At 39.7% G+C, this 21252-nt stretch overlaps 1 protein-coding gene across 3 annotated transcripts in view; it reads left to right on the forward strand.

The window, feature by feature from the left end:
• Positions 1–21252, forward strand: part of phkb (phosphorylase kinase, beta) — a 72838-nt gene that overhangs the window by 45221 nt on the left and 6365 nt on the right. For 2 of the 3 annotated variants that reach the window (XM_044029824.1, XM_044029826.1), the window contains 10 exons: positions 4228–4283; positions 5456–5549; positions 12063–12146; positions 12980–13084; positions 14876–14958; positions 15809–15899; positions 18135–18193; positions 18423–18585; positions 19366–19447; positions 19698–19755. In XM_044029824.1, the coding sequence (XP_043885759.1) occupies positions 4228–4283; positions 5456–5549; positions 12063–12146; positions 12980–13084; positions 14876–14958; positions 15809–15899; positions 18135–18193; positions 18423–18585; positions 19366–19447; positions 19698–19755 (875 nt within the window). Of the gene's footprint in view, positions 1–4227; positions 4284–5455; positions 5550–12062; positions 12147–12979; positions 13085–14875; positions 14959–15808; positions 15900–18134; positions 18194–18422; positions 18586–19365; positions 19448–19697; positions 19756–20066; positions 20158–21252 lie in introns of all 3 variants that reach the window. The other variant, XM_044029825.1, reaches the window with a different exon arrangement.

Here is a 21252-nt window from a genome sequence, read left to right on the forward strand (position 1 = left end):
GCACGTCTAATTGATACTTGATGTTACACACTTGTGTCAGGGTCTACTGGACTGTGTCAGAGGCCAGAGTGTTGCGTTGTTTTGAGCTACTTTAAACAAGTCTGTTTTCTGTGCGTCTTCCTCTGTTCTTGTGCAGAGAGGAAGAGTCCATTTATTCTCATGCGACGTGTGTCACCGTCTATATTTATTCGTTTGTCTTTCTGTGTTTACTCGTGCGTTCACTTGCTCCTCCATTTGCGTTTGGTCTATATTTCACAGATGCAGCAAGGTGTTAAATAATGACTTTGGACAAAGTGGTGACTCACAATACCATTATGTTGCTGTGTTCATTTTCTTTTTTTTTCCTCATACAGTGGTGAAGGATAAAACCGCTTTATCATCAGAGGAAAACAAATGTGTCTTAACTGGCCCAGTCCAGTCTCTCTCAGCACCAGCCTGTGACTGTGGGACTGCTGAGCTGTTGGTTTCGAAGCGTAGACAAATGTTCATGTGCTGTAGCATAAAGATGATTTTACAGTAAATACCTTTGGCATTGACCTCTTTAATACTTGTGCATTAAATGCCATTTTCTGTCTTTTACGTTTAATGGTTGATTGTACATTAAGTAATTGAATACAAGCTTATGGTGGAGTAGTTTGTGTGACTCAGAGTAGACCAATCGCTGCAGGATATTCGAAATATCACCCGAATGAACTTCAGGTTCCTCTTGTTCTCTTTGTCTTGGTATAAATAACATTGTTGAATGAATAAAGTATCTGCATTTCAATTAATTGGAACAATATTAGAGGCCAAACTCAAAAGATTTAATTATGGTTGAGGTTTTAGCTGGTGCTGTGGGTCAAGATGGCAGAAATTGGAAAGGTGGTGTAGCCTGCATTGATTTTGAAGTTTAAAAATGCTATTACGCCAAATAACTTCCCTTGTGTATCTACTGTACATGAAAGGAACTAGTTGTGTTTTGTCTTTCGGATAGTACATCTAAAGTTTATATGTCGGTGATGTCACAGCAAACTTATTGTACCTCTGCTGTTAGATCAAGAACAAGCTGCTTTTTAGCTGTCAACAGCTGAATCACTCACCAGCAAAGTTCGCTCTTGAAATCACTCCACTGTTCGACTCCATCAGTCAGTGATGTTGAGTGCTTTCCAAGAGATATTTCATGTTGAAGTGATGCAATTAATAACTCTGGCTCCCCTCGTCCTCCCTATGCCAGCCTGGCCTTCCTCCTCTGCAGTTTGTGATTCCCAGTAGAATGTTAAAATACCTGTGTTAGATTTCAACTCATTTTTTAACCCAGTTGTCCCTTTTTTTTTTTCCATTTCATTTGTTAACTAGCAGTCAATTGCAGAGTCCGTGCAGGGAAACAACATATCTTTTCTTGTGCACTCCCCTCTCAGACTTGACAACCCTAACAACATCAATGTAGCGTGACCATTTTGACGCTACATTAATGTTTTTAAGAGTTCTTCTTAAAAGGTTCTTTAGAGAAACATTTAAGGATTCATCTCATTTTCCTCCCTGTGGCTCTCGCACTTCAGTCTGTCAGCAAAGAACAACTGTAGTACGTGGAGAAGAGAGAGAGAGATACAGATAGAGAGGGAACATAACCTCCCATGTCTCCTTTATGCATTTCCATATCTTGTCCTTTGCCAAATTAGTTCTTTGTCTGCTCAGAGACCATCACTAATGAGAGAGTTGCATTGCAGTTTAGGAGCCTTTGCTCCAACACTCATCAGGAAAGATTTGTGCTCAGCCTTTTCTCCTACTCAGCCACCCCCCCATCCTCTGTGTTCTCTCTCTGCTCTCTGATTGATCATAATGAGGTTGTTGGCTACAACTAAATCAACCAAACAAAATGTATCCTCTCTCTCTCTCTCGCTCTCATACTACTGTCTTTGGGCAAACCAGTGTGACTCTTTGTCCTTACAGAGTTAAGACGTTTTATAACAGTAAGGGTGATTTCGCTGCTACTCTTAACATGACTTTGGTCTCAAATGCGGCCCTCCAATCAATTTCTCCTGGCCCTCCAAACTATATCGTTACCTGTGATTTCTGTAGGTTTTTTTTAACTAATAGATGAATTTTGCGTCATAAATAAAACATATTAAAAGAAACACTTTTATTTTGAAATTCTCTAATCCAATCCAACTTTATTTGTCAAGCACTTTAAAACAACCACAGTGGAGTTAAGTGCCGTATGGAATAGTAAAAGACGGCAATGAAATACATTTAATATGAATGCAGTAATTTAAAAATAAAATATTGTTATATGACGGCATATTGTTATATAATTTTAAGCTCAAAGTTGTTGTTTTTTCACTTGACTAGCCAGAGTAGACACTCAGTAGCACCTGGGTCAATGGAGTTTGAGACACTTTAGGTTTAAGGGACCAGGGAATGCATATGACCCTGAACATGACAAATATGAGTGTGTTTTTGTAATTTGTGTGTCTGTGAAAGTTGTCAGTCCTCCAGGATGTATCGCAGGTTGTATCTTAAGCAGTTAAGATACAGGCATTTTACTTGCCTTAGTTGATTTGGAGACATTTTCCCTCTTATCTAACAGGTCCAGATGCATATACCTTAACTCCTGATTATGTTTGTGTGCATGTACATCTCCGTGAGCGTGCTTAATTCTGTGTTGTCCCCTGGCGGTTTAGGTATTTGTAATGGAATAGGTTGGGGTGAGGAGCAATGAATGTATTATGTCAATGAGTGTCCCCTCAAAGATTCAAGCACTAGTCTATGCGTGCATAGAGACATACAGGGAGACATTTAAATGTAGCCTACATTAAAGTGACAATGCGTCTTGGACAGTGAAAAGCAAGAGACAAGAAATGCATGTTTTTATTAAATTATAGCAGAGCAGATAAGAAAGAAATACAGTTGCACTCACACTTTCTTCTGCAGTGTTTTATGGCAGCTGTCTTCCCGTTGCCTCCCTCGTCGTTTTCCTTCACACACCTTAGCTCCATCTCAACACTGCTGTCATATTTATGGATATGGTAGCACTCGCCTTAATCAGATTTGTAAACACAGGACTAACTGATGGATCTGTGGAACTGATCACTTTTAAATATGCAGGCATATTAACATAGCAGGGGAAAAAAATGAGGCAGAACAACAGAAATGCAAACATGTCTTCCTTCAATTAAGATGACACTGATATTTATGTTCTCATATTGATGTATTCGTCTTAGGTCTCTTTCAACACCCGTGCTTCATTTGCATTTGATTTATTCTGTGTCGTCTCTCCTGTCTCATATCTGATGTCTCAAATGACTGTTCTGTCTTTCCTACCTTTCTCCATACTGTCCCTGTTTTTCATTTTCCTCACTCTGCATTGCAGGCAGCATGAGTGACATGCTGCTGTACCACAGCCAAATGCCACCGTTTGTATGTTGTTCTGAATTGTAACATTGACATTCGTCTTCCATGAAAGCAATAAAAATCCAGTTTACTTCTGTTCCTTTTCCATTGATCTTACATTATTCTAGGTGCAAAAAAAAAACAAATCATAAAAGGGTGTTTTGAATAGAAAGTTGTCAGCTGATATCTTTCTTATCTTGTATACATGCCAGCTGCTCACCACAGTGATTGTTCCGATTTAGATTTTTCTTGGACCATTAGTGTCTCTCCTAGGTTTTTCACATCAAAGAAGTAGTGTCCACCAAATGATTTCAAGCCTTTGACGGAATGAAATGCACAAAAATATTCAGAAATATTTCATTTCCTAATTTTAATTGGTCTCTCTGTCATCCAATATATTTTTTTTTATACCATGGAGAACCCCCATCTATCTCTTGTTCTTTTTTAAATCCTATAACATTTGTCTAGAGCTTAGAGCCGTTTTTTGGAGTACACCCTGCGCATGTCACCAGTCCATCACAGTGCAGTTCACATTCACACTTATAGACTCTATTTAGAGTCTCAAATGAAGCTGGTTGGTGGTGGGAGGAAGTTGTACCTGAAAGAATCCCACACAGACAAGAAGGAAACATGGACAGTCAGTACATAGAACCTCTTTGCTGTGAGGCAACAGTGCTCACCATTGGAATTTACATTATTTTGGAGTAGATGTAGCAATAATGAAGTTTGTTTGGCTTTATTGACATGTCCATTTAGCATTGAACAATCATTGCCAATGTAATAGACACACGGATGCAACAGGCAGCAGGCATGTGCTCCTTCACCTAATTCATTTTTTCTGCTCTGTCTCTTTTGCAGGGTCCCATCGAGAATGATGTTGTGATTCACGTGGCCCTCATTGCTGAGAGTCAGAGGTAATGTGTATATGCATGTTTGAGAGTGTGTGTGTGTGTGTGTGTGCGTGTCTCAATGTTTTGTGGGCCATAAAGTGGGGTTATTTTCTGTCTCTCTCCCCTATTCAGCTCTGAGGGTTGTAATTGTGTTGAGCTTTTATAGCTGGAGCTGAGCATGACCTCTACCATCATCTGTCACTTCTCATATTGTGCTTGTGGGCTTCTCTGTGTGTGCGCACGCGCGCGTGTGTGTGTGTGTGTGTAGTTGGTTGTGTGGGAGGCTTGCTTGGATACATGTGTAAGTGTGTGGGAGTGTGCGTGTTAAACCGGGGCGAACGACTTTGAAGCCTGTTAACCTGTAGCTTCAATTACTGCTCTTCTTACAGCCCCTCTCTCACTGCAGTAATCTTACGACACTGTTACACACCACAGGAGGTTTATATTTACAGGTTTATGTATTTATATAACAACGCAGTGGATCATAGGGCTTCAACTATTTATACAGGTGTTAACTTACAAAGGCTAAATCAGCGTAGACTGATTTTAAAGACATCTACTAATTAATTAATTCCCATAAACCTTAACCTTAAAATTCATTTAAGGTTAAGGTTTGCTTTATAGTCAATTCTGCCATATGTTCAGGACATACAGAGGATTGAAATTGCATTACTTTCAGACCCAGTGTGCACCAGGTAAACATTAAAAATAAACAATCAAAGGGCATGCAAAAATAAGTGGCTGTGTGTGTAACGTTTAGAAGTAAACAAATGTAATTTACATTCAAATCATTTTCTAATGAGTTCTCTCAGTGCTGATTAAGCCTGTTGGCACCACACAACACTTTCACTTACTAGTATAGCGGTCCGTAGGTCTTGTGTCATCCAGCAACATTTTCAATCAGGAAGAGCTTTGTTTTATATCAAGAAAGACTGAACAGCAAAATTATGATAGCAAAGCAAGACAGTGTGAACAGGTTGGAGTATGACTGTAAACATAAAGGGAAATGTGTGACATAATAATAATGTATGATGGCTGAACGACACAAATAAATACATTTAACGAATTTATTTTTGTCGTTCAGCCGTCTGATAGTATTGCTTGACAGCAGTATGTTCACAAAAACTAAACAGAGGCAGAATAATATCTACAACAACAAAGGTCTTGAGATCTTCTTTTTTTTTCTCCATGTGCAGATTGCAGGTTTTTCTGAACACCTATGGCATTCAGACCCAGACTCCCCAGCAGGTGGAGCCAATCCAGATCTGGCCTCAGAAGGAACTGGTCAAGGTAACATTGAAATTTCGCTTTTGCATTACAAAGAGGGCAAAACAATATTGAGTTTACAAAGAAATAGTTTGTAAACAGACAGCCCTGAAAAAATTCAACCATCCATTTATCTGTTTGGAAGGGTGTATAGCTCCATGACATGCAAACAGCTTCAGTATGTGTAGAAAGCTTGGTCCGTTGTGCCTAGTAACGGTTGCTAAGCTATGATTAGCCAGCCTCTGTGCAAGGATGAGGATTTGTTAATGGTCAGTTCAAACCACAGTGATTAAAGACTATTTTAAAAAGCATTATTTGCTGCTATGTCTTGTTGCTTGGTTTATCCCAGTACTTCTCAAATAGTGGGTGGTTTATACAGATAAGTAAATAAATATTATCAGGTTCTCAATAGTATTTCAATTCGGGGGGTCGGGGTGACTGTCTATCCTCCAGGGGGGCCATGACAGATAATAATTGAGAACCACTTGTTTATCCTTAAGTGTAAACATGAGATTCTCAGTGATTCCTGTTTATTGTGAAGGACTAGAGGGAAATTTGGGGGAAATGGTGACAGGCTATTGATGGCACCCCACCACCACTACTGCAACAACTACACAAATCAATCCTACTGTCAGCCAGATTATATTTCAGCTATCAATACCCGAGCAGAACTTGGCTCAGTCGGTCCATCTTCTTGTCAGTCCAAGATTTTCCGCTCTTAAGATTTTTGTCTTGATTGTCCCATCAATCACAGCGTGGATTGGTTGAAGTAATTGATTAGTCGAACAGTGATTGTTCCTGTTGATTGATCAGCACGATGGTGGAGTTGTCCCGTTTTCACTTTGCCAAATTGAAGAAGCATAGGAGCTGAGTGGTTTTATATTTGCTCTCAGAAGGTTATGTCAGATATTCCAAATGCTGAGCTATGAGATATTTAATTTGCAGTCACTTCAGTTGCTTCTCTGGCTTGAATATCTGAAGATCAGCTTAAGCAGTTGTGATAGATTTCCGTACTTGATGGTTCTTGAAGATTTGAAGAGTGAAGATTGAAGATTTGTAATAAGCGTTATGGTCCTGCATAACATAAGAAAGATAATAACTAAAGAAATAAATCTGGGTTTTGTTACTCATGTACGAACCAGCCAATCTACATTTTGCTCTGGCCTTATTCATGTTGTTCTCATGACAGATATTTTGAGGACCACTCTCAATCCATGAGCTAATCTTCTCATCACACTTAGATCAAATTCTATATTTAATGTAGTCTGGTATAACTTTAAGCAAATAATAAATTATTTCTTTAACATGCATAATGGAATACAGATTTTAATCAAATCAGTTACTATGATTTACACATCATACATGCTCTTCTTATAAAACACCACAAAATAGAGTGGCCAGGCTCTTTCTGAACACCTGTTCACTGACTTGTTCATGCCACTATCCTTTTATGTCTTTTGGCAGCAGTTCAGTACATAAATGGAATGATTTTATGCAAGTACAGGTCAGGTTTTACATCAAAAATCAGAATGATCTCAATAACTTTGATCCTCATATGATTGCAGACTGGTGGGAGTATTTTTTAAAACTGCAAAATTATTTATACACATTTATGCACAACAGAAGTGTTTAATCAGAGTTTTGGGAGGGAAAAAAATCCAGTGAGCGACAGCCAGCTGCTAATGTAAAGGTGTTGTTTATGAGTGAGGTTAGAGAAGAATGACCAGACAGGTTGGAGCTGACAGACTCGGGTAACACACAGATAACCAATCTTTACAACTGTGGGGAGCAGAAAAGCCTCTCAGAATGCACAGCACATCAAGCCTTGAGGCAGATACACCACTGCAACAGAAGCTCATGCTGGGTTCCACCTCTGTATTTATATTCCATGAATCTGGGTTCTTGTTCAGGCATGAAGTTTCAACACAGCATGAGCCCAAGGACCCAGCCTGCCTTGTGTTAAAGGTCCTCCAGGCTGGTATTGGTGGAGGTTTGATGGTGTGGGAAATGTTTTCTTGGGAATCTTTTGGTGCCTGATTCCAATCCATCGTTGTTTAAACGTCACAACCTGATTATTGTTGTCAATGTCGCGCAGCCACAGTTTGACATCTTCTCATGGCTACTTTCAGCATGTCACAAAGCTGTGGTCATCCCAAAGTGGATGCACCATCATCCCTGTGAGAGAATCCGATGGCGTCCCCAGTCAACAAATCTAATAGAGCACTTTTGATATGTGGTAGGACAGGAGCGTGGTACCATGAATGTGCAGCTGACAAATCACAAGTGTACTCAACATGGAGCTTAATCTCATGTTGACGCTTTCCAACATCCATGCCCCCAAAAATCTGCAGCTACATTCATAGTGGAATGGTATTTCTTCGTTTGTGCCAACTGTGAATTGGATCCTTCTTTCGACTCTCAATCCTGGAATGCAGCAATGTCGGTCTATGATTAAATATTGCAGCAGTCCTTCTGGGGATATATATCTAAATATTCCAGTGAGATAACATAACATCGGCCACCACATCAGAGATTATTAACAGTACAGATGCTCCTTTGGTCTGTTGTAAGTCAGTCTAATGGAACTGTGTGAGTAACAAGTCCAGCACTTACGGCGGTTTTCATCCTGCTCACTTTGCTTCTTTCATCTTTCGCAGATTACTCTACACTTGTAACGTCATAAATATGACACCAAGCACTGCCCCTCTGCTTTCAAGTGTTTCACGTCCCATTGATTCCGTCACTCAAACCTTAGTCTCCTCTTTCCAGATCTAGCACCTCATCTGCATGTATGTACCATTTGAAGTCCTCCATCTCCCAGGCTCGTGTCTCTCCTGCCACATCTGTCAGTCACACTCTGCTCGTCTCCCTAGCCTCTGTTCCTCATCTGTCATACCTGTAACGTGGCATTTGTTTTCCACACCTTGTTCTATAAACAATTTCTCCTATCATGTCATCTGTCGAGGCTCCAGGCTATCTCCTCCAGGCCTTTCTGCCTTCTGTCCCTCTGCTGCTACAACATACCCATGACATTCACTTCTCTAACTCTCTTCTACTATATCCTCTTGGACGACATCGTGCCCCACCTGCAGTATGTCTGTTTTCACCTAACAGGTCTCCCCCTGAGCTCTATAATCTGCATATGAAATGTCATACTGGTTACTTTTTTCCCTCCTTCCCCATGTGCCTCTTTCTTCTGTGCGGTGCTCTGCCGCTCGGATGGCTATGCAATTGTGAGTCGGAGTCTTTGCTGAATATTAAATCTGAAGCCCAGACGGTCTTTCTTCCTCGACCGAATCTGTTTTTCTCGGAGTCTCCATTGCTGCAGGCTGCGTTTGCTCACCTCACCTTGTCCCTAATCTATTGACAGCATTTGATTGTGTTGACAACATCTACCTGACAATGAAAGAGTGGTAATTACATTTTGAAATGTGTTATTCCCACCTGCACACTCTAATGCTTATCCTCGTTGCAAATCACTGCTTAGCCCAAAATAGCTTCCCCCTTTTTTCCATTTCATTTGCTCTTCTTTTTTTTTTTTCTCCTGTTAACTCAATATGCAAGATGTGCTTTTTGCTTTCATCACATGGATCTGTGACAAGTAGCACCAGGAGCCATCCATGTGAGGCCCTAAAGAGGCAGTGATCAAAGACTGCAGGTCTCAAAAGACTTTTAAGGAAAATGTGAATATTTTACACCTGTTTCGTATTGTAATATTTTTTGGCAGTTATGACTGTTGATCATAATGACATTCAGCCACTACATCCCACCACAGAGGCACATTTCATATAACTGCTACCAACTTCAGATGCTGTCCCTCTACCATAGCTCGCAAGGAAATGCTTTCCAAGAGAATTTTATACTGTAAAACAACACTAACTTTGGAAAGAAATCCATTTGATGTCACAATATAAGCCTCATATTCGCTTCCCTTGAGGTTCAGGGAATACATCTTTCTCAGAGGGATGAATACGATTAACACAGCTTTTCCAGGGTACATATGAAAAAAAAAAAGAAAATGGAATGCCATCCTTTAAATTAATTTCATGAGGCAAACCAATCATTAAAAATTAAGAGGAAGTGGAAGTATCAGTATCAAGCATTTCAGCAACATGTTGAACCACGGCGAACCACAGCAGCTGTTGAAGTAAATCTGTGATGTGACACCAGCAGTTGTATGTTCACCACTGTTTCACTGTAGTGAATAAAAAAAAAACCTATGAAAGTAATAGGCAGTTGTACACCCTCACACCTTGGGGCCCCTGCAGAAATGTAAAATGCAGCTTTTAAAAAATATGGCTCTTACTGAACCCTCCCACCTGTTAGGCTGCTTGTGTGTGGAAATGTGAGGGAATGAAAGGATGCTTTGATAGGCTGCCTGTGTGTTGTCCTTCTTCATTGGTATGCTGCACACAGGAAGTGTTGGGTGCAGAGGTTCCTTCAACCTCCCTTGCTTTTCTCCTCAAGGTCTCATCTTGGGCCAGGGAATTGCAGTGCTGCTCCCTTCCCAATTAACATTTATTTTTTTTAACCCAAAGTCTACACTCTTTACCCTTTTTTCCCCTCCAAGTATAATTTGTTTTATTTTGTCCAAAACTTCCCTTCTTTCTTGTTTTCAGTGCAAGCCATACGGCACAGTGAGTGTTCAGGAGTAGCAGAGCACCACCTTTTGGCTGACATCATGTATTGCAGTTAGTTTGAGGTGGTAGAATGCGGCACAGGGGGATTTGATAGGCAGATTACCTGCAGTGCCACTTGAGAGTGTGGGTGTGCTGATGCTGTTTCATGGCAGGATGTTAGAATTTAGAATTTATAAACTGTCACTTAAGGAGTAAGTGCTTTGGTTTAAGCCAGACAGATTAGAGCACACACTTGTACAGTGAATGATAACTTGTGGCAAATGTCACATCACTAGACTTGAAGCAAGCAGAGCAGTGAAATCAATGTCCATTTTCTTTCTCTCTATGCCTTTGAATTAGTGTGTTTTGACAGAAGATAATGCAAGATTTTCTCTGAAGCACCAAAGCAGTTATCTGGAAACTTGGCGTTCTTAAGCTCCTTGGTGCCATCTCTAAATCCATTTCACAGATGGCTGCAGGAGAAGACCCTGTTTTTTTATTTGTTTTTTTACCCCTCTGTGTTTTCACACACTGCAGGGAGCATTTGTATTTAATTACTACACAATCACTGTGGAACCTGCAAAAACAGTTGATGATTTTTATTCACATTTTGCCCTTTATTATTCATGTAATTATGCAGTCGCATTACTAGTGCCAAAATTAGACCTCACAAATCACACTGCTGTCAAATAGGCTCGAGCTGAGTCAGCCCTGTACAAAATCAAATTTGTGGGCCTATCATATTTTTTTCTGACTGAACCCACAGGATTAATTTCCCAAAATTAAATATGAGTGTTAACCTCAGCAAGTGTGAGCCCATCTTCTTTGGCTTAACCCTTTTGGTGTTTAGTGATTGGCTTAAATAACAGTACTTCTCTTGTTGACCTACAGTAGGACAACCAATCCTGGTTTTAAAAGTAAAATTTGTGCATTTTATTGACTGGAAGTTCCGTTTCTGTTGAGAAAAAAAGTTGGTATTATTTTTGAATTACTTATTTCAATTTTTTATCCAGAAATATATGCTATAGTTTAATCCATGGGATTTCACTGGTCTTCTTACTCATAGAGTCCATTAAGCAAAAAAACAACAACCTAAAAACGATTGCAAGAATTTGTTTAAAATCAAAGCAGCAAACAGACAGCATACTGATTATTGTTCTGCTATAAGAGCCAAACTGGCTCAAACTTTCCATGCCCTTTAAAGTTTAAGTGGTATAGATAATGGTTAGATGGATGTATGGGCCAAGCTCTTAAAATTTTCCCATAATTCAATCAAGAGCATCTCTGCTTGAGATCCTTTTTATACATGACTTGCACAACTTATATATTTGTTGTCAGCTTAAACAGAGACACTTGCTTCTGATGGCTTCTGTGTGAGACTGAAGGCCCCCGTACTGTGCAGTTATTCATCTTTAAAATGGATGTGTTTAGATATGTGTACCAGGCAAAGTGGCTATTACGGAAACTATCAAACAGCATGCTGTCTCTTACTTATTTTAATGAGGACTCAGCTCTTCTCATGGACCTCTGCATCTCGGTGCAACACTGTTATCAGCCTCAGTGCCCATGGGTGTACTTGGTTCCACTAAGCATGCCACTGATGGCAGCGCAGGGACCTTTCATTATCGCCACGTCTCATAACATTACAGAGATAATATCACAAGGTGGTTCCTCTGCCATATGGAGGTAATTTCAGCTGCATTGCAACAACAGACCTGTCTGAGTGGGACAGACGCATGATGAACTCACACTCACGTCATGACAAGACATGGAACTGTGCTGCATGACTTTTCCAATCAAATATTTGAATCTGTACGAAATGCTGTGATGACAGATAATCATTTTCTCTTGCAGTAAGGTGTTGTGTGTGTGTGTGTGTGTGTGTGTGGTGTGCGTGTGTGTGTGTATCTTCCTGTAGGCGTACCGTTTCCTCGGCGTCAATAAAAAGCTGGAGTTGAGTGGGCGACCAGATAGGCCAGTGGGCTGCATTGGGACCTGCAAGGTATTTAAATATGCACACTCATACCTACACACACACGTGAATACACATACTGTACGACCAGTGCACGATGCCCTGCTGCACAGGTCATGGGTGACCATATGAACACACCTCCCACATAGTTCATCTGCATTTATATCCCCAGCACTCTCAGAAGTAAAAAGTTATCCGCAGCTCGAAAAACCCCCACACAAAGACAGAATATATTAACATGAGGAACTTCCCTCCTCACACGTACAGTAAATGCACCATTGAATGCTGAATGGATTTTGGTCCTTCTCAAGACTGATTGCAGTGTCTGCATCGTATGTAGCTGTGGGAGTGTGTTCATATAGTAAAGTGTGTGTGTGTGACCTAGTACTTTGTGGCAGATGTTATTTGCAGTTATTCCCAAATGAAGGTCGCAGCATGAACAAATAAGTTGAGCCAAAGCAGCTTTTCTCACACAAAGGCGTTGCCAAACAAATGAATCATGGCACCCAGTGCATTGCTAAGACAATATTATAATGGAACATTTATGTGGAAGATGGCAGCCTGCCAGAGGACATTACCATCATCAGCGTGTCTGTTTGCTTCTGTGTCCGTTGCAGCCCCTGTGACAGTCTGTATGTGAGAGCGGAGGATTTGAATGGATGTGTGTACAGTATATGTGTGTATGTGTGTTATCTGGAGTGGCTGTGTAGCTTCTGTGTGTCCTTTTTTATCTCAGGATTGATGACTTGTTTTATACGCTGCCCAGAATAATGTATATGTGGCTACTTGTGAGCCATTTGTCTTCTAATGTATTTTTGTGTGTGTATGTGTGTGTGTGCGCACATGTGTGTCCCTCCTTACAGATTTATCGCATCCTTGGAAAAACAGTGGTGTGCTACCCAATAGTGTTTGATCTAAGTGACTTTTACTTGTCCCAAGATGTTATGCTGCTGATTGATGACATCATGGTAAGTCAAGTCCGTCCTTTTTTCACCCTGTAACACCTAAGCCTCAAAATAGAGTGGGGGTAGTGGGGGTAGAGTGGCTCAGTGGTTAAGACCCTACCTTGTGTACCAAAGACATCATGGTCGCAAGTTCGATTCCACCCCTGGCTAATTGTACTTGATTCCATTGTAAGTCGCTTTGGATAAAAGCGTCTGCTAAATGACATGTAATGTAATGTAATGTAATGTAAAAAATGTCCATCTGGACTTTTTTTTTTCGCTTATTTTTACCATAAAAGGGCCACAAAATGTCCTGTTAGTATCTGGCAGTTATTTACAATTAACTGCATGTTAAAAAATAGTCTGTTAACAATTCAAAATGATGAAAAAAACATTGTAGTGGTACACAAACACCAAATTGTGCTTGTTAAATTTTAAATTTGATCAGTATAACACATTTAAAATAACATTTGTTTGAGTTTTTGTCTCAGTGTCCAAAAACAGTGTTTTCCCAAATCTCTCCTCTCTGGTGGCAACGACACTTATTTGTGGGCTTCCTGCAACAGTGCGAGTGAAATTACCGTAATAACCACATGTTGACTTTGACAAATTCTCAGCTTTCAGACTTGCACAAACGTGGCATCTTCGATGCGCTCGGTGTTAAAGGGTTAAGCCTTGCAGCTCCGTGGCATTTCAGCTAAACATCTGTCGTGCTCAGTGTATTTATCTCTCAGTCACTCTATTTGAACATATACAGAAACATGTATGCAGTTTCAAAATTAGAAAAAAAACAACAAAAAGCACTATTTTTTGTGAACTTCCCTTACACTTGAACAATAGCACGACCCTGGCTCTCTTAAACCTGTGGAGTGGAACCCTAAAACCATTGTTTGTTCCACTATTTCATGTGGACAAATATCTGCTGTGAAACACCAGGTTTATTTATAATAATGGTCTAATATATAAGACCAACTTTCAGTCACAGTACTCCAAATGCCAACGATCACAGACATTGACAGACATCAAAACAATAAAGGTGGCCTTTGTACAGTACTGTATGTGTTCCTAAAACATCAAGCCATACTGAAGCCGTACAGTAAGCCAATTTATACAGGAGCTAATCTGTATCTCCTGATCTTACTGCAACGATAGATAAGTAAATGGAGGTGCTGTTATCCCCGTTTTACCAGCACAGTACTAATTGCATTTCACAATAGATTTTTATCCAAGTGCACATCCAGGAACCTGAAGCCCGAGACCCCCTTCATAGAGTCTCCATTGATCAAGATCAGGAAGTCAATAGTCAACTCCATGTTCAGGATGGGGTTGTTCTCTTTGCACCACACTGACAGCCCCCGGAGCTCCAGAGAGCAATCTGAGATAAAAGTCTGATCCAGTAACAGATGGAGAAAAAAGTCCCGTAATAAAGTGACCAGTTTGCCAGGGACGATTGTATTAAAGGCAGCGCTGAAGTCTATGAAGAGCAGCCTTGCATCACTAATGTTCAACACGGGTTAGTGTTGTGTGGAGAGCTGTCGCTATGGTGTCCTCTGTACATCTGTGCACTCAGTATGCAAGCTAGTGTGAGGCAAATGGGAAGTGGGGAGTTTGTGCATTTCAGTGTATACAGAACTGTAATATTATTTCAAAAGTGTTTTAAAGTTGAATGTTTTCAGATTCAGTCAAGAACTTATTCTGATATTTGAATCCTGCCCTCATTTTCCAGCTGCATTTCCTTATCATGCTGTAGACGTTCGTTTTGTAATCACACTAATCACACTTGTTTGGTTCCTGTGTGTGTGTGTGTGTTTGCAGAATGCCCTGCAGTTCATCAAACAGTGCTGGAAAATGCAGGGACGTCCTCTCTTCCTGGTTCTCATCCGCGAGGATAACATCAAGTAATAAACACATTCCCTAAGAGCTGTTTATCAGGAGTTTTTCTGTTTGCCTGTCCTATGATCGCTTTGTACAACATTATGCCTTCTTCTATCTCTCCATATATCATCCTTAATCTCTTTTTCTGTCTGAAACTGGCTAAAGCTCGCTAAAATGTCCGAACAGTCACGGTGCAATTTAGTTCATTCTTTTAATCCATTATTCCTCTCAATTTCACTCTGTTCTCTTCAGTGTGCACTACTTATTTTTTATAGCAGGACGGCATGACTGTATGTGTTTGCTGATTAGGAGATAATGTCCCTCATTTGTATCCCTGTAGCTTAGCTGGTGGACAGCAGTATGGACCAATATCCAAGTAACCACGCAGCCACACCGCAGCCACACCGCAGCATCTCAAATGAGTCGGTGGCCCCTTACGGAGGAAATTCGATAGTCATTAGTTTTCTATTGATCGAGATGATGACCTGTACAGATGGTGACAGCAGGCTGAACAAAGCAGTGAGGCTTTGGTTGAAGTGTGCTGTTACATTTATAGGTTTAAGCTGTTATTATTTGTTGCCAGTGTCAGGTGTAAGAGTATAAAAGTTAACAACAAAAAGTAATCTTGAGTTTGTTCTCCCCGTGTGTGCGTGGGTTTCCTCCCACAGTCCAAAAACCTGCAAATTTTGGGATTAGGCAAATCTCTGGACACTCTAAATTGGCTGTTGTGTGGAGGGTTGTTTGTCTCTCTGCGTTAGCCCTGTGATGGACTGTCGACCTGTCGCCCCATGTCAGCTGGGATTGGCACCATGTGACCCTCATTTGGAGGATAAAACAATATAACATCGAATATTTCGACATCTTTGTCACCAGGGGGAGCCGCTTCAACCCAATCTTGGACATGCTGGCGTCTTTCAAGAAAGGCAACATCGGTGGGGTGAAAGTCCACGTCGACAGACTTCAGGTTTGTTTATTCAGTTGTTGAAATGAACCTTATTTGTACAGATGAATTTAATCTTGTCATTCACATGAGGGACGCAAGTGTCCTTAAATGATTATTTGACATGTGAACACACTGTAATCCGTATTAAGGTTTCCACAGATGACAGCATGACACTTTATACAGCATTATTAAAATTATGACACCAAAGCAATCTCTAAAAGTGTTTACAAATCCGAAGAAAACACTTTACAACAACCCTGAGACAACAGATTTAATTCTTAGTGGTTTTAACATAAGATTATTAGCATTCCTCAGTGCAAAGCTTAGGTGAGTTCACTAAGTTGATCACTATTGGCTCATTTTGATATGAGTATCCATTCACTTCCACTGGTATAATGGATTTTATAAATCTATTTCATTTTGTTTTGTAAATCAATATGAATATATTGATTAATGGCATTCCTACTTTAAAAACATTCTAAAACGTTCTTATATTATACTTCATATTACAATATTACATTATCACATTGCACCAGTGGTTTCAGTCTATGTCGATCACCTTTCATATGAAGAACCAGTATTTTATTAACACTTGACATGCATTTATTGGTCAGTCATACATTTTACTGGGAGGATCTGTGGCTTGAGATCATTCAAATCTATTCAAGTGGATCAGTTTTCCTATTGTTTCAACTGTTTTTAATGTTTGCTCACGGTGAAGTGGCTGTCGGGAAAATATGCCACCTGCTCTCTGGTGTTGGCTCAGTGACAGCGGATATTACAGCTGTCTCTGAAATAAACATTGGCCCGATATTACAAATGTTCCAACAAATTGTTTTTCAGAGCTTCATATTTTCCCTCCTTATTTCAGCACCGGTGAAAGTGCCTGTCTTTGTTTTGAACCTGGTCTGTCAGATTCCATTTTTAAGGCAATCTCTTTCTGCTTTGCCTTTGTCTGACCCAGCACTGTTTTTGAAAAGAGACTGTTAAATGAAGCTTGTGCTGGGGGAGGGGGGGAAACCCAGGGATAACATTAATATTTCTGCTAACTGTCTGTCATGTCATTATTGTTAAGAAAAATAGCCTTGTGGAATTTTTCTTTTCTTTTTTAACTAATAAGAAGTTCATGGCAGATACTGTATCAGTCTGTGCTGTGTTGAAACCTCCAACTTCTAGCTAGAAGTGACATGGTGCATTTCACATTTAGTCCAACTGGCAGAAACATTTAGCATAATTACTTCCACTTACCGAGTCATTTGTTGCTATGGCAACATGGGGAAAGTTAAAAATACTTACCTCAATAGCCCCAGATACTGTAGACAACTGACATTTAATATAGAAGTGGAATGATAACAATGATAATTAGGTGTATGTCTATATACCACCATGTATCATATCAGTTATCCCAAAATAAAATACAAGAACGTTGTTGTGTATCATTATCATTACCTCACTGTGATACACAGCAGTGTTAATGAATTGACAATAAACCAACAGTTAACAGTCAGTTTTCATGGCTGACTGCGTTGGTTTAAGTTGGACATTTAGCAACAGTCAATGATGATAAAATATTTACGAATGTCTTCGGGAGAAGGGGTGGGAATAAATAACTAAGTCGTACTTCTTCCCACTCCTTTTCGAACATGTAAACTAAGAACTGAGAGATTATCAATTTCTTTGTTCCCCCTTTTTTTTCCCCACATTAGAAATAAATACATTTCCATTCCATTTCAGGCGTCTGCTTTGTCAAAACTTATGATAGGTTTTCCAACCCTAACTTCTCTGGCAGAGCGTTTGTGGTGTTCAGCAGAGACTTCCAGATACGCTTTCCCCTTTTTTAAAGATGTTCTTTCAATTTGCCTATTTGCCATTCACTTCACAGCTTACTCCCACTGCTTGGAAACACTTCTCCTTCTCCTCATCATCATCTCATTGTTATGGGGAGCAGCACTGCTCCGCGTCCTTATGCTTTTTATTTTTGTTGCGGATTTGACTTCAGGTGGAATGGCTAATCTCTCGTGTAGACCACAGGGACAAGTCACACCGAACTGTGCTTTTAAATAATCACAATAACGTGTTTGACATTGCTCGTAGTACAAACTTATATGATCAAAACATATACATGTGTGTATTACTGTATTAAATGTCTCATACATTCTATTGCAGTCCATCACTAAGGTCACAACAACATACTGTATAATCGCATTTTATATATATTTTTTATTTTAATGTTTATTTTTCTCTTAAACCTTTTAGACGCTGATAGCTGGAGCAGTCGTGGAGCAGTTGGACTTCCTGCGCGTTAATGAGGCGGAGTAAGAGATTTCTTTAGCTTTCATATTTAATTTGCCAGAGGTCCAACATGGAAACTTAATTTCATTTTATCGAGGACCAAATATCAGTTTAGCTTAAAATAACAAAATGTCTAAAAAAAAAAAAATCTGGTTTTCCATTTCAAATGGGAAGAGCAGCTACTGCATAATGGAGCTACTGTATGCTGCGTGCTCTACATGTAGAGTGATGTGTGTTCATGTGTGTGCATAGGATCTCAGAGTTTAAGAGCTTTGAAGAGCTGGAGCTGCCTAAACACTCCAAGGTGAAGAGGCAAACAAGTACGCCCAATGCCTCCGACCTGGAGCAGCAGCCAGAGATCAGCGTGGAGGAGTGGCTGCACAAGCCCACCAATGAGATCGTGCAGAAATTCAACGTGAGTCGTTAGTTCATTCATTCATCCATCGTGTGCCGCTTTATCCTCCACGTGAGGGTCCCGTATGGACAGGTCGCAGTCAATCGCAGGGTCATTAGAGTAAATTAAAGACATTTACAGGATGACTGTTGTGTTTTTATTGGCCACATTTCCTTTTTTTTTTTTACACCTTTACTTTATTTAGAGGTAATATTCCAGGTAATTAGTTGAATTCGGCATTGACAAGACTGAAAAGTATGTTTGTTTGTTTTTTAGAAACAGTCAGATTCTTCTTTTATCTATTTAAACATGAAAATGAATTCTACAAAACCTTCCTTTGCCTCAATAAAATATTTAAAATAATAAACACAAACTCAGGTTTCCTTTTAACTCTCTTCTGTCTTGTTATTTGTGGCAAAGATGAACTGAACACACTCATCATCTCCTCCTATACACTCACTGGTAGCATGTCATTGGCCATCTGCGTCTTGTTCCAGATTAGATTTTTGTAATGAGTTAATATTACCATCTGCAGCAACTTTTTCAGATTTCTCATTGAGCATCTTGGTTTTGCTGTCAAATTAGTTTGTTATTGATTTATCTAAGTGTTCAACATTAGTACCAGTATTGTTATCAGACCAAATGCTATTATAATGATAAGAAGAAGAAGAATCATCATTGCTGTGGCTTGTCAGTTTGTTTTTGGTTGCATCGATATGTATTTATGCACAAAATGCACGTCTGTGTGTATTTAGTGACTAAGCTAAGCTTTTACGTTTGATTGTATCTGTCACTGTGCAGGACTGTAACTGCTTGGCCAGTCAGGCTCAGCTCGCAAGCATCCTTCTCAAGAGAGAGGGGCCAGACTTCATTTCTAAAGATGGTGAGTACATATACAGTACAACTTAAAAAACGTGTGCACTGAGACTTCATTCAATGAAGGGAATTTCTTAATTAAATACAAATGAATTCAAGTCAGAAGTGCCACAGGGTAGCAGCTTTGTAATTAACAACCCCAATATTTCTTTATTACGTATGGGTTATTCTTTTAAGAATAAAGTCAGGGATTTGACTGTGTAGTGTAGCTCAGTAGTACAGACAAAATGTGCATCTAACCATGTTTGTGATTCCAGGGAACCTGATGGATGAACTGGAGAGAATCTACAGAAGAGCTGGCAGCAGAAAACTTTGGTCTGATAATCTCACAAATTTACACACACACACACATAAATACATGTATTGTAGATCTAAAAAGATAAACTCTAAAGGGGAAATTTGTTTTTAGTCATCTCTCTTTTGAATAATTTAAAAATGACTTCTAAATGAACAGGAAATTGCAATAGATGTTTTGCTTCATATATTTTTAGTTTGGGCCCACCTTACAAAATATTATTTAACGTAGTGAATTATTAATGCCTGTTTTTCCACATTCCTCACAATATCTTTTCTCTTGTGAACACTTTTTTTTAAAATAACTCTTGTTTAATGTGGCTAAACTATAGGCTGGCAGTGCGCCACGCTGCTGCCATTATCAAGAAGTTTGCCAGCTCTATAGCTCCTCACATCACATCAATTCTGGTGCATGGGAAACAGGTAATGTTCAGGCAATAGTGAACTGTGGACTCTGCATGAATTCTCCTATTTAGATGGTTGGCTGCCATTAGAGCTGTTTAAGGTTCAACCAATCCTAATTCGATTTTTCTCTTAACCAGAGTTTGACCAAAAAAGAATCCACTTTTCTTGTGTATTTATTCACTTATGTAAAATCAAAACAGAAATAAATAAAATACAGTACAGTGCAGTATATTATACTTATATATATATTATACTTATTATTACAAGATAACTGCTAAGAGCAGGCTATACTTTTTCAGGCTAATCTTTTAATTTAGCCAATGCTAGTCTTATATTTTGCTTTTTAGAAGAAGATTAGTATCTTAGCATCTTGCTGAGCTAAGCTTTAAGGCTCTCAGTTAGCTATAGGGCTAAATCCACCAGAGCCTGTCTGGTTAATCCAAAGAGTCTAGAGTCATAGATTGGCTGAACTCTTACACAGTCGTGGGTTTGTCCAAGTCAGTGAGACCAAGCTAGTAAAGCACCAAAGGAGCTTGTCATCGGCGTCTGCTATCGCTCACTCTCCATTAACCATCACAGAGGCTAGGGCCTCATGCTCAGAGGCTGGCTGTGTACGCCCAGACAAAAAAGGGTTCAGCTCTTGGATAGGATTCCATTCATGGTTACAGGTCCCCCACATCTGACCCAGCATGTGCTTAGATGAAACGTTTACCACCAAAGTCTGTAATAACAAAAAACAAACATTGTTAAATGTATATTAGAAGCAGTGTAACTATATGGAAGTGAACTGAAAATGGTGGACTTAAAGCAACACTATGTCGGTTTTGCTTGACTGGGAATGAAGAAGGCAGCATTCTCCCAATCATAAGTCAATGATATCAATCAAAGTTTGTTTTAAAGCTGTTATTTTAGTGAAGCCACCAATCAAACAGACCATGGTTTCCCCAAGCCTTTTATATGTGAACCCATTTAAAAAAAAAAAATCCCGTCCCTGACCCTTTTTTTCTTGGAATGACTGAAATAGACCACACAGCTCTCATTATTCCTTCCTTTCCCTCCTCCACTCATAATGGCGGTCCATTATGCCTGCACTCCACAAGCTTCCCCACAACA

This window comes from Solea senegalensis, linkage group LG7 (genome assembly GCF_019176455.1).
Source record: "Solea senegalensis isolate Sse05_10M linkage group LG7, IFAPA_SoseM_1, whole genome shotgun sequence".
Taxonomy (NCBI): domain Eukaryota; kingdom Metazoa; phylum Chordata; class Actinopteri; order Pleuronectiformes; family Soleidae; genus Solea; species Solea senegalensis.